Below are 14,709 nucleotides of genomic sequence, written 5' to 3' on the forward strand. Positions count from 1 at the left end.
CTAATTTGGTATGATTTCATCGGATGTAGAGTCGGGTAAGGATCTCAAAAATAGACTCGGTCATTATTTCGGGTAGGATCCAGATCAAGGCGAATCCAGCTTCACTCAACCATGTGCATTCTAAGGAACTAAAAGAGATATATACGTTTTAAATTAATTTTAATATTTTGTTATATTAATTATAAGCTTATTGTTTTATTTTTAATCACACTTATTGAATTAGAAAATAGATTAAATAAGCATCAAATTAGAATTTATGTACAAATTCTAGTTCAAATATGGATATCAACATGTCGGTAACAAATTTTTCCTTTATAAATAAGTTTCTTTATAAATTATTGTTAAATCTTTAAAGACTCGTTTTTCACCCGGTTTGGATCCAATATAGTTGTGGCCCGAAAATGTTTAAGTTTTATCGGGTCTAGAGCCGAATTAGGGTTTAAAAGTAGACTCGGTGTATATTTAAGGACAGGTCTAGGTCAGGAAAAATCCGATTTCATCTAACCCATAAACACCCATACTTTTAAAGATGGTTTGTGCTTATCAAAATTAAAAACTCTAATATAATCTCGTATATTAAAAATTAATTTTTACATTAATATTTATTATAATATTTTTAAATTTTAAAAATTATTTTACCAAATATATTTTTTATTGTATGTGTTTATTAAAAATTATTTTTAATTTAATTTATAAAATATAAATATTTCAAATTTTAAAAAATTATTTTTTTAAAAAAAATTAATTTTTATAAACTATTTTTAAAAAATAAAAATTTTACTAAACCAAGTATAAATATACTGGTGATTAAGGTTTCAAAAAAAATCCAACTATAACAAAGAGAAGTTTTTAGTAATTAAATCCAACAAAGTCCTATTATAAGAAATAATAGAGATTAGCACTTTTTATTAATATTAGTAAATATTTTAGATTAATATTTTATTTTTGTTTTATTAAGATTTGGAGTATATGGTTTAAAATTTAATATAAAAATATTTGTATTGTCCAAATATTAGTCATAATAATAAATTTTGTTGATGATATAACATTGCTATTTTTTATTTGCTTGCTTGTATGGTTCTTTCTTTGTATGTTTATAAAGAAGAAGAATAAAAAAAAACATAAGAAAAAATGAATAAGAAGAAAAAATTGCATAAGGAACAAAACGAACAAAACATAAAAAAATCATTAACAAGAATACAAACATTTTTTTAAAGTAAATATAATTTTTTGAAGAGAAACATAGAAAGAAAATACCTAAATTTATTGACAATAAATATAAAAAGTGTTTGATATTACACACATAAATTTCTTTTAATGTAAATGCAACATTTTTTAAAAGAAAAATAGAAAAACACATAAATGTATTGACGATAAATAAAGTTTTATTAGGTAAATACAATTTCCAAAAGAGAAATATAGGAAAAAACACAAAATTTTTCACAATAGCTACAGAAATTTTATAATGATAAACACAATTTTTTTAAGATAAAACACAGCGTTTTGAAGAGAAATATATGGACAACACAAAATTTTATTGAAAATAAAGATAAAATTTTTCTCATGAGAAACATATTTTTTTAAGGTAAGCACAACTTCTTAAAGAAGAAAAATATAGGAAGAAAATATATAAATTTATTGGCAATAAATACAAAAATTTTGTGATAAACAATTTTTGAAGAGAAAGATAGGAAGACGACAAATAAATTTATTGATGATAAATACAAAAATATTGTTATGATAAACATCAATTTCTCATTAAGTAAACACAACAAAAGAACAGAAGAAGAAATTACAATATTTACAATAATCACGTAAAAGTTTTTAAAGATAAACACAATATTTTAAATGAAACATATGAAAAAAATAGAATCTTATTGACGTTAAAATTTTGTGTTGATAAATACAGAACTTTTTTTTAAGGTAAATATATAACTTTTTGAAGAAAAATATTATATAAAAATACAAAAAATTATTGACAATAAGTATAGAATTTTTTTTTATGAAAATTCAGAAATCTATTGACGATTAATATAGAAATTGTTATAGGAAATACAATGAAATATTTTGAAGTTAAACGCAACATTTTAAAGAGAAATATAGGAAGGAAATATTAAAATTTATTGACTATAAACACTAAAATTTTGTAATGAAATAATTCTGAGGACTGAGGTAAACGCACTTTTTTTAAGAGAAATATAGAAAAAAATACAGAAGTTTAAATTGAATAACACAAAATAGCAACTAAAATTTATGTGTTTTTTGTGCTATTTTTTATTATATTTATGTATAATTCAATTTAAAAACTAATTTGTTTGAATGAAGTTTTTTATTTAAAAAAAATGTAAATATATAGAAATTATTTTGTATCGATAACTAAGCATGAAAAAAAAAAGCAAAAACATGTCGAAAGAAAGAAAAAGAAAAGGAGAAGGATGAAGTAGAACAAAAAAAATTAAAAGAAGTTATTCATGTATTAAGACTTTTTATACATATGTATTGATTTACTTGTTATATATTGAGATTATAAAGTTTGCTAAAAAATTATGAAAAATGTATGAATTTTATAGAGTAAATATTTAAATTAATTTTTAAATTAATTTTTTTTATCTAAATTAATAAAATATAATATTTATAAAAATGTATAAAACGTAAAATATTTACGAAAATGTACAAAAAGAATTGTTAGTCTTTATTAATCAAATATGAATCCTAAGTTCAAGCGAGACATGCATAAAATTAACCGTAAAACTATAGATTTAACTTTAGTTAAATATAAAATTATTATGCAGTGTATATAAGTACTATATTATATACATTTGTTAGCCTATTTGGTCTAATAAATTTTAATTCTCTTTAAAAACTGTAAATTTTGGTCTTGGACTTTTGTTGTAATTTTTTCTTTTTTTGGTTTTATAGTGTATATAATTTTTTTTTATTGAAACGAAATTATAAAAATCCAAAAAATAAAAGCCTAAATACAAACTAAACGGGATAAAGTAGTCCCTATTTTATTATCATTGAGGATACTAACTAAATCTGAAGGAGGTAAATCGCAAAACACAAAATCATCATCTAAATTTAAACTCTTTTTTCTAAGCAATCAGCACATCTATTGTCTTCTCTATAGATTTGTACAAAACGTATACTCCAATCATTCTTTTTCCACTCATTTACTTTTCTAATTACAGAAATTGGATGGGAGGTCAATTTCTTTCCTCCGTTGAGTCTCTAAACCACCGCAGCAGCATCTACTTCTACGACCACTTTTATGAAGCCCATCGTTCATACAAGCTCTAATCCCTTTATCACTCCCCATAGTTCTACTGTAAACGCCGTCACTTCTCCAATTCGATACGAAAAATCAGAAATTTACCATCCTTCATTATTTCTCAGAAGACCATCGCAACCACTTCTGCCTGGGTTCTTCTGTGCAGCCCCATCTATGTTCAACTTCACCCATTCCTTTGGAGGCGGCTTCCAATTGACATGCTTCTCTATTCTCCTTCTTTAGCAACCGACCTGGTAAGACCTCTCCATAACTTCTTTAATTTCAGTTACTTGTTTGATGATTTCTGTTTGTGGGTTGGATAGTCTCTTGTAATTTTGTTCATGAATTTCTCTATTGCGCCAATACCAAAGTCTCTATATAGTTAGAATGAAGATGTCCCTCCACTCAAAATTCTGATTATTACCCATTTGTTGATTGAAATTGGCTTCAATCCAGTTTTTCCAATTGAGATGGAAAAATCTTGGAATTTCTGTTATTTTAATGAATTTTATCCATATAGTAGAAACTTTAGGACAGTCCCTTAAAACGTGCATAAGATCTTCTTGACCTCCCCTGCATAATTGACATTCCCTACTTTTTCCAAATAATTTTGTCTTTCTATAATTTGTCATGATTCTATTATGCATAGTTGTCCAGACAAAAATTTTTGTTCGCTGAGATCCCTTTTAATTCCATAACTCTGTCCAAATAGTTTTTACCTTTTTTGAAGTGTACAGTCAATAAGGACAAAAATGCATTCAAGTAATTTTTTTCTGACAAAAATGTATTTAAATAATTTAAAAACGTGAAAAAAATATACAAAAAGAATATTATTTTATTATAAAAGATAAACGACTTTTGTATTTGATGAACCATTTATACATTTGATCTAAAATTTTATAAGAATATTTAGATAACTATTTAAGAAATGCACATAAAAAATCGAATAAAAATTTGATCTCTATAATTTTTTTAAAAAATTATTGGTTGTTAATAAAAAAATATATACTTAGTAAAAAATTACTAAATTTTAAGAGTAGAAAGATCTTATTTTTTTAATAATACTTGTAAAAAATTGCATCAAAATTCAATTTTTAAAATATTTTTTGATAATACATATTAAATGTTGGCTATTTTTATTGCATTTTAAGAGTATTTGAGAATATTTTTGTGGATAATAAAATTTGGAGAAAGTATAGGAAGCCAATGGCTTAAGCGTACAATGTGTACAATGAAGGTGTAAAAAATATTAGAGATATAATCATTAATGTTACATTGTTCTGTCAGGTTATACTTTTGGGATGAGTGATTTCATGACGTGGTATTAGAGTTCTAGATTTAGAAGGTCAAGAATTCGAACCTTACTGAACCTCAAAATTAAAAGAAGTCCTGATTGTAACGGCTAGTTTCCTCACAAAGCATATACAAACCCAAACAAGGTGTTGGAGAAAGCAACGGTTCGAAAAGGCGAAAACCCACTGTTACTGCCAATGGAATCTGAAATGGAATCAGAGATTGCTCCATACAGAGAAGAAGAAGAAGCTGAAGCAGAAGCAGAAGAAGACCAACAAGAATCAGAAGAACGGCCAGTGGTGCTGAAAACAACGAAAGTGGTTGAATATTTGGTGCCATTAATGGGACTTGAACTTCTTTGCAAGTTCCCTGATAACTCCGCCTATGACTTTGATTACTCTCGCAGCACTATTTGGTCCCCTTTGCTTCCCAGACCTTATAGCCCCATGGATTTCGATCTCATAACCCCCACAAAGCTTTCTTTCACCAATTCCAAGTTCTTTAGACCCAGAAGCAGCGCCATCAAGGTGGCTTCTAAGCTTAGGAAGAAGCTCAACCTTGATTTCATCAACAACAAGAACAAGAACAAGAAGATGGTTTCTGATTTGTCTCCTACTACTTGCAATTTCAACCCCATCATCAAGAAGGTAATTGATTTCTATTTCTGTTTGGTTCTAAGTCTTTAAGTTAGGACTTAATAATGGGGATAATAAATTGATATTTACTGGATTTGATATTTGAGATACGCTTATGTTTCATTTTTAGATTTGCATTTGCTAGGAATTTTTGTCGGTTCTATCTCCATTTCTGGTACCTCTGTTATTGTTCCCCATTTTCGTTTGTTGAAAGTTGACCACAAAAGAAAAGAGAATTTGCAATTTGTTTATGTTGATATTTTGGGTAATTACTTCAGAGAGTATATATATATTCAAATAGGTCTCTACAAAATTTTGCATTATCTATTTTCGTCTTCAAAATTTTTTTATTATGCTGAGGTCTTTATATTATACCTTTTAAAAATAAAATATATAGATTTTTTTTCATATTTTCTAATGTTTGGTTAGTGTCCTTGAGACACATAGACATATATACAAATATATAAAGATACATAAACATAAAAATACACAAATTTTGTAATGTGTTTACTAATAATATATAAGACACATATGTATAAATTAAATGTCAATTTACCTTCGTATTTTATGCATTGTGTTTTATACATTGATAATTTAAAAAATAATTAGAAATAAAAAAAGTCAAATTTTGTATCTTATGTTTTGTGTATTCGTGTCTTAATTTTAAAGAAAAATATTAAATACATAGATTTTGTATGTATTTATATACTACTGTGTTAATCTAAATCTGTGTCTTAGCAAATAAACGTATATTATTGTGTCTAACAATTACTGTCCATATCTTAACAAATAAAAATAGTATATTTGTCTAAATAAAAATAATAAATTTGACTAAAATAAAAATTTATATATATTATTTTTATAAAATTTAGAGATTTTAATATAATAAAATTTTTCTAAAGACAAAAACGTTGAATGTAAAATTTTGTACGTACCTATTTGGATATATATACACTATTATTTCAGGCAATGTGTTAACTATATCATAGGAATGACCATGTTTAAAATTTGATCCAGGGATGGGGGAAGGCACTAAAAGCTGCGTCGAAACAGTTTAAGAGATGGAAATCTAAGAGAGATCCCATTGCCCATGTCATGTTACCCAAATCTTTCAGCCATGGAGACTTTTAAATATTCAGCACTCACGTTGGTTTACAAAAAATTTAAGATCAAATAATTTGGTTTTTATTTATTTATTTATTTTGTTACTATGAAGTCTTTGATGGATTGGTCCTTCCGTAATATTATTTAAAGTGAGGGAGGGATCAATGTGTAATATTTATCAGTGACTTACTAAGTAATAAAAATGTATTAGAAACTAAAGTTTTTATCTCAAATTTGTTGATTAATTACCCTATTCATTCTAAATATTCTAGTGACATTCTTAAGCAGAAATCAAGTTGTATATCTCATCATTCTAAGAACATTAGATATTATTTTCTCAAACTTTCTTAAGTCTATGAAATAACTCAAATATTATATATTCTCTGAATAAAGTTATAATTTAAATTGGATATTCACATATAAAAACTTTAGATATTCAATTAATTTTCTCAGGCGAAATTCAAGTTGGATAACCTCATCAATTTAAGAATATTAGATAATCTTTTCTTAATTTGTTTAGGACTAGAGACTAATATTTGATTAATTTTTACAGAGAACTTGTGAAGTACAAAGACTCAATGTTTATAATCTTTCCATATTTATTTAAGAAGTTGCGAGTTTAAGTCTCTCTATCTTTAATAAAAAAAAACTCAATGTTTATATAAAAACATTAAAAAAACTTAACAACTCAGTTCAAAATCTTTCTTAGTTCCGAGTTAGTTTAAAGATGTTATCAAATAAACATAAACTGTTATAAGATTTATGTAAATGTAACTTGAACAAGGGTATAAGAATATACACTAGTTAATAATAAAAACAAGACATTTGTGTAAATAATCTTATATTAGAGGAAACACATTTTTAACTATTTTATTTTTAGTTTAGATAACAGAATGTTAATAAGTTTAATTATATACAAAATTTAACAAGTCCATCCAAATAAGAAGGTAATCTTTCAATAACTCTCATTAAAAAAAGCCATATAAAATTTCATGGATCATACGTTAGCACACTTCTATTCATGTTTCGACATAATGGGGGTAGCTTTTCCTTCCATTCGTTGACTTCCTATATTTAAGCACTTCAAAACTACTATTTTAATTGGTTGATAGCACATAGTGTCGACATATTACCACACTTAACATAACTGAGGACTTCAAAGTCCAACGTTGATGACATGATTTAAATATTTCAATTAAAGAAATTAAATCCAATATTTCAACATACTATCAACAAGTACTGAAAATGAGGATGCACTTTAACCTACTTACCTAAATATACGTAATTGATTCAAATGCTATAAATATAACTCTTCTGTTCATTTTTTCCTATTCGCACACACTGTTTTTAACACCAATTATTTCACCATGAACAGGTTAATATTCATGCTTTGCATTCTTAGTTTGCTTGTACTCCCAAATTTAGTGGCATCTGAGTGTACATGTGATAAATCAGAAGAAACACATGACAAAGCCAAGGCACTAAGGTTTAAGATAGTAGCTCTTGTTTCTATTCTCATGGCAAGTACAATTGGTGTTTGTATTCCGCTTCTTGGTAAAATCATACCTGCCATAAGTCCAGAGAAGGACGTCTTCTTCTTAATTAAGGCGTTTGCGGCGGGTGTTATACTAGCCACTGGCTTCATTCATGTGTTGCCGGATGCATTCGAAAATCTAACCTCGCCTTGTTTGAGCGATCATCCTTGGGGAGATTTTCCTTTCACTGGATTTGTGGCCATGTGCACTAGCATGGGAACTCTCATGGTGGATGCTTATGCCACTGCTTATTTTCAGAAATCACATCTTCAGATGGCACAAGTGGCCGTTACAGATGTAGAGAAAGAAGAGGAGCATATTGAGAATAATGACGTGGATCTTCACACCCATGTGACACATGGTCATGCACATGGCCACGTTTCTAGTAATAAGTCTTCAGAACTTCTTCGTCATCGCGTCATATCGCAGGTAATTCTACTGTCTAATGGTAAAAATTATTTAACAGTTTTCAATTATTATTTTCTATGAAGTTTACTGCACTGAATTTTTATATTTTAATAAAAAAGATTTTATCTGTTTTTAAATTTCAAAACATTGTTTTATATTCAGTGATTTTATTATGAGCTATGGAATTGCAAATCTACGCTAATTAATTTTGTAATTTTGATTTACAATGATTATTTAAGAGAAATTTGATTGATAGGTATTGGAGTTGGGAATTGTTGTTCATTCGGTGGTGATAGGAATTACTTTAGGAGCGTCAATGAATTCAGAAACAATAAGACCTCTTGTTGCTGCGTTGACTTTTCATCAGTTCTTTGAAGGCATGGGACTTGGAAGTTGCATCACTCAGGTACTATTCTAAAGATTTTGTTATTATGAAAATATAATAAACTTCTAAAGAATGAAAATGTTCAGTAAAATCTCATGCAATAAGTGTTAGTATTACTAATGAGTTATAGTTAAATCGCATAGTTTTTTTATGTTTATTTATAATAGATTTTGAATTTGAGTTTTACTCCTAATTTAAAAAAAAAAAAGTGATGTACATCCTGTGTGAATTCAACGGCGCTAACTTAACAACTTTTAGGGTTAACTTATATATATACACTAGCATTTATATGTACATTGATTTAGGTTTACTAAAAAATTATTTTCAATAATAATTTATTTTGTCTTTAACCAAAAAAAAAAAAAAAGTCTCCTGACATTTATTAATAATGAGATATTAGTCATCTTATATTTTTGTTTATTAAAATATTTTAATTACAATTATACCAATTATGATAAAGCCGTTTTTAATTATGGCAATAAAAATATTATAATTTGTCATGCATTTAAGTCAATATTAATCAATTCTTATTGATCTTTAATATTTTTCATTTATTATATGTGTCACATTTGAAAATAAGAAAAAATAGTTAGCCCAATTTGCATGTTATCCTTTTAAAATCTCAACCATTCTTCTAAAACATAATAAAATGGAGAGATAAATTATCTATTTAAAAAGAAGTATTTAAAGATGAGTTATATTTATCATGGTTATTCAAAACTATCCTTTTGATTTCAAATATTAACATAAAGGATATTTCGTTATTTGTTATTTATTAATCTTTCGCGAATTAAAATTTTATTTAATAATTTATTGTTAATCAATAAATTATTGCATATACAAAATAAATTTGAATTCTAACACTTTTACTCAAGTGTTGATCATCCACATTGGTTATTTTATTATTATAATATAAATGCTACAAATTATTAGGCATACAACATATACTAAATCTTGCTAATTCAATTTAAAGAGTTACACATCAATAGTAAATGCAATCTTTATTTTCTCTTTCATCTTTCATTTGATATTAGATTTTCTCTTTCATCTTTCAATTCATTTACTTTAGATTTAAAATATGTATTAAATCAATGAATTAGATTTGAAATTTAAGTAATTATAAAATATTTTCATTGCAAAAAAAAGCCATAAATTATTTTAAAAAATCCGATTACAGAATTTTGTGCACAAATTTTATGATTTATAGCTATTAATTAGTTATTATTAATATTTTTAATGGTGTGAGATTATATTTAATAATGTAAAATTACTTATTTTTATTTTGTTAATTAAGTATTGACCAAATTTTAATAAAAGTACTAGCCCCTATATTTTTAATAAATGGTTTATGGAAAAAGAATCATAGGTTGTTTTCTAACATTCGTGCACTAATGACAAAAATTATTTCAGGCAAAATTTAAAAGATTATCTATTATAGTCATGGGATTGTTCTTCTCTCTAACTACGCCAGTGGGAATTGCAATCGGCATAGGAATCTCTAATCTTTATGATGATAATAGTCCAACTGCTCTCATTGTGGAAGGAATTTTTAACGCAGCTTCAGCTGGGATTCTAATCTACATGGCACTTGTAGATCTTCTTGCGGCTGATTTTATGAATCAAAAAATGCAGAAAAATAGTAAACTTCAAATAGGAGCAAATATTTCTCTTCTTCTAGGAGCTGGTTTTATGTCTCTTATTGCTAAGTGGGCATAAAACCAATTAAATTACATTCTTTGGCTTTTTATGGTTTTAGGTTTTTCTTTCTTCCATTCATAAATTCTCGCATTTATACTGTTGGATTAATTAATTAATTAGTTTTTTTAGCACCCCTTCTCGATTTATATAGTGTGAGAGACTTATAAAAATGTTAGAAATCTTTTTTTTTCTATTTATTTTAAAAAAATACTAGAATATCAATAGAATTTATTATTTTTTATTAATAATTAGTCAACAAAATTTAAAAATATAGACTAAAAATATATTATTAAATTATTTAACTAAAAAAAATTGACTCCTATAAACTTTTTTTTCTTTGTTAAAAAAACATGAAATGCACTACTTTTTTTGCTGGTTCAAGGTGGTATGTAGGAGAGAGAATAATTTCTTTCTCATATGATTTAACCAACATGCAAGGAGGGATGTAGCGTGAGTTTGGATTAAGATTGGTTAAATTGGAGTTTGAATAAAAGTGATTTTATAAAATTAATTTTGGGTAGAAGTAAGTTTGTGTCAATATGATTTATGTTTGGCAATTCTATATTAAAATTGATTTTGACAAAATAAATATTGTTTAGATAATATTAGTTAAAATCACTTTTAGATAGATAATTATTAAAAAGGACATGATATTAAATTATAATGTTATTTTTTTATATATATTTAATTTTTTTAATATTTTTTTTATATGTTTTATATAGTATATTTTTAGTATTTTTAGTATTTTTAGTACTCTTTTTTAGTATGTTATAATTTTTTATTATTATTATTATTTATGGTTAATTTTTTTTGTTTAATTTATTTTACCTAATGAGATCAATAAATTATATTATAAAAAGATAATAATAAATATAATGCACAAAAATTACTATTATAAAAATATATAATGTCAAATAAAAAATTAGTAAAAAATATAAATAATAAATAATAGAAAAAAAAAACTCATGTAAAGAGAAATAATAAGAATTCTATAAGTAATATAATAATATGTATAAAGGATAAAGTTGATAAAAGAAAAATAAAAGTTAAATGTTAATGGCTAAAAACCAGTTAGTGCAACGCAGAAGTTAAAAATTCTTTCTTCTTGTAAACATGATTTTGTAACCAAAATTACTTCTGTGTTTATAGATAAAAAAATTAGTCAAACAAAAAATGGAAGCATTCAAGAAACTGTAACGTACTTTTTCTCTTTCAACGTGGTTACCAAATACACCCGTATTTGTTAGGTTATGGGGGATAAATGTCTAAATTTTAATTTAAATTTTTGAATAATAATAATAATAATAATTTATTTTCATTAAATTATTAAATTTGAGTCTAGTAGAATATTTTTCCATTTTATATATATATATATATATATATATATATATATATATATATATATAAAAGAATACATTTGATTGTGTTGATACTTAAAAAATTATTTTTTTAAAATATAAAACTTAAAATAATAAAATTTTAAAATATACGTTATTAATATTTAAATTATTAAAATATAAAAGGTATTTTCGCAATTGAGACATTTTTTTAGGTTTAATATCTCTTTTAAGTTTGTATTTATGACTTTAGAAAAATTAAATGTAATATTTTAAAAATATTTGAGCAATTATATTTTTTTGTTATTAATCATCAAAATTTAATTTGTGATATATAGCCTACCAATTTACTCTCCTTAGGAGGTTGGTAAATGTTGACCAATTGTAGTTTGGAGAGGAAGAGGTACATTAAAGAAGCTGCTTTGTTTGACTCTTGATAAAACATCCAAGTGAGGTACCAATCAATACCTGACGATAAGCCAAGGAGTAGTTTGGAAATAACAGAATCATAGTGATGCAGTCCAAAATATTGTACAAATTTTAAATCACAACTCAATTAGGCACATAACAAAAAATTTGAATAATGTGAATAATGAACTGTATTTTTTATTCACAGAAAATAAAAAATAGTCAATTATAAATTATTTTTTGGGTTAAGTATGATTTTGGTCCCTAATGTAGGGGCTGAAAATTTCTTTCGTCCCTCGGCTTTTTTTTGCTCGAAAATGGTCCCCAAAGTTTCAGTTTGTTTTAAAATCGTCCTTTTTACCAATTATATTTTTTTTATTACCAAATTACCCTTTATTAAAAAAAATTATAAAATAAAATAAATATAAAATAAATAAATAAAAAAAGAAAAAAAAGAAAGAAAAGGGGGATAACAGAAGCGGGGGTGGGTGGGGAGAAAAGGGGGAGGGAGAAAAGGGAGGGAGGGGGTGGGGAGGGAGAAAAGGGGGGGAGGGGGGTGGAGGGGGGAGACCCATGCCGCTGCACCGTCGCTGCCCGCCGCCTCCGCCCGCCGCTGCACCGCCGCCCATGCCCGCCGCCACACCGCTTTCTTCTTCTTCTTCTCCCGCCGCCACACTCACTGCCGCCCCACCCACCGCCGCCCCCTTCTTCTTCTTCTTCTTCATCTTCTTCTTCTTCTCCCGCCGCCATACCCACCGCCGCCCCCTTCTTCTTCTTCTTCTTCTTTTTCTTCTTCTTCTTCTTCTTCTTCTTCCTCCCACCGCCACACCCACCGCCGCCCCCCACTTCTTCCCGCCGCCGCACCCACCGCCGTCCCCCGCTTCTTCTTCTTCTTCTGTGAATTCTGTGAATTGAATTTTTTTGTGAAATTTCTGGATCTGAATTTTTATTTATCTGAGTTGAGTTCTGGATCTTTTATGATGATGTTGATTTTCTGAGTTTGGCAGTGGATGGGGAGTGGTGGTGGTGGTTCTGGTTTTGGTGGTGGTGGTGGTGGCATGATTTTGGGGAAGAAGGGGTAGGGGCATTTTGGTCCGAAGGACCATTTTAAAACAAACTGAAACTCTGGGGACCATTTTCGAGCAAAAAAAAGCCGAAGGACGAAAGAAATTTTCAGCCCCTACATTAGGGACCAAAATCATACTTAACCCTTATTTTTTCAAAACTTATACACTTATTTTTTATACTTTAGCATTTAATCATTCACTTTCTAATTTTTATATCGTCACATATCTATTTTCAAATTTTCAGTGTGCCGTTGGTCGCTCCTTTTACCAGCCAGCTTCAGTGTTGTTGAATTTTTTTTCTATTAAACCGTTAGTTTAGAATGAAAATAATCATCTACATACTTAATAAAATAAATATCCATTAAATTTTATTATATCTATTTAAATCTAATTCAAACTAAATAAATATCCACTTTAAAATGAATATTAGGTTTTTAATCAATTCTTTGTTTTTTTACTAAATGTATTGATCTTTAATATTTTCCATTTATTATATGTATCCCATTTGAAAATAAGAAAAAATAGTAGCCCAATTTGCATGTTGTCCTTTTAAAATCTCAACCATTCTTCTAAAACATAATAAAATGGAGAGATAAATTATCTATTTAAAAAGAAGTATTTAAAGATGAGTTATATTTATCATGGTTATTCAAAACTTTCCTTTTGATTTCAATTAATATTAACGTAAAGGATATTCTGTTATTTGTTATTTATTAATCTTCTATGAATTAAAACTTTATTTATTGACCAATAAATTATTACATATACAAGATAGATATAAATTCTAACCCTTTTTACTTAAGCGTAAAAGTATTAATCATCCACGTTGGTTATTTTATTATTATAATATAAATGCTACAAATTATTAAGCATACAACATATACTAAATCTCTGCTAATTTAATTTAAAGAGTTACACATCAATAGTAAATGCAATCTTTATTTCCTCTTTCATCTTTAATTAATTTCATATAAGATTTTCTCTTTCATCTTTGAATTCATTTATTTTAGATTTAAAATATGTATTAAATCAATGAATTAAAATATGTATTAAATCAATGAATTAGATTTAAAATTTAAGTAATTATAGAATATTTTCATTGCAAAAAAAGGCCAAAAATTATTTAAAAAGGTCTTATTACAAAATTTTGTGCGCCTAAAGCGAAAATAAAATTTAAACTTTAGAGGAATTAAATCCAAAATAAAAAGAAATAAATGCTTTATTGAAAAAGAGTCACATATTGTTTTCTAAAACTCGTGCATTTTTAACAAAAATTATTTCAAGCAAAATTTAAAAAGCTATTTATTATAATTATGAGATTGTTCTTCTCTCTAATTACATGAGTAAAAATTATAATCGGCATAAAGATTTCTAATATTTATGATGATAACTGTTATTATTGTGAAAAGAATTTTTAATACATTTTCATCCGAAATCTTAATTTATATGACACTCGTAGACTTTTTTATTGCTGATTTTATGAATCCAAAAATGTAAAAAAATAATAAACTTTAAAAAAGGACAAATATTTCTCTTCTTTTAGGAGTCCATTTTATGTCTCTAATTGC

The 14,709-nt window shown here is 26.4% G+C and overlaps 2 protein-coding genes across 2 annotated transcripts; both read left to right on the forward strand.

The window, feature by feature from the left end:
- The first annotated feature begins 4,700 nt into the window (after positions 1 to 4,700).
- LOC130976749 (uncharacterized) lies at positions 4,701 to 6,466 on the forward strand. Its single transcript, XM_057901672.1, has 2 exons — positions 4,701 to 5,211; positions 6,217 to 6,466. Exons 1-2 carry the CDS (start codon positions 4,762 to 4,764, stop codon positions 6,328 to 6,330), a joined length of 564 nt encoding a protein of 187 aa, XP_057757655.1. The 5' UTR covers positions 4,701 to 4,761; the 3' UTR covers positions 6,331 to 6,466.
- Positions 6,467 to 7,578: 1,112 nt separating this feature from the next.
- On the forward strand, positions 7,579 to 10,475 carry LOC130976748 (zinc transporter 5-like). The gene is made up of 3 exons (XM_057901671.1): positions 7,579 to 8,267; positions 8,503 to 8,652; positions 10,042 to 10,475. Exons 1-3 carry the CDS (start codon positions 7,671 to 7,673, stop codon positions 10,345 to 10,347), a joined length of 1,053 nt encoding a protein of 350 aa, XP_057757654.1. The 5' UTR covers positions 7,579 to 7,670; the 3' UTR covers positions 10,348 to 10,475.
- Positions 10,476 to 14,709: the final 4,234 nt, after the last annotated feature.

This window comes from Arachis stenosperma, chromosome 4 (genome assembly GCF_014773155.1).
Source record: "Arachis stenosperma cultivar V10309 chromosome 4, arast.V10309.gnm1.PFL2, whole genome shotgun sequence".
NCBI classification, from domain to species: domain Eukaryota; kingdom Viridiplantae; phylum Streptophyta; class Magnoliopsida; order Fabales; family Fabaceae; genus Arachis; species Arachis stenosperma.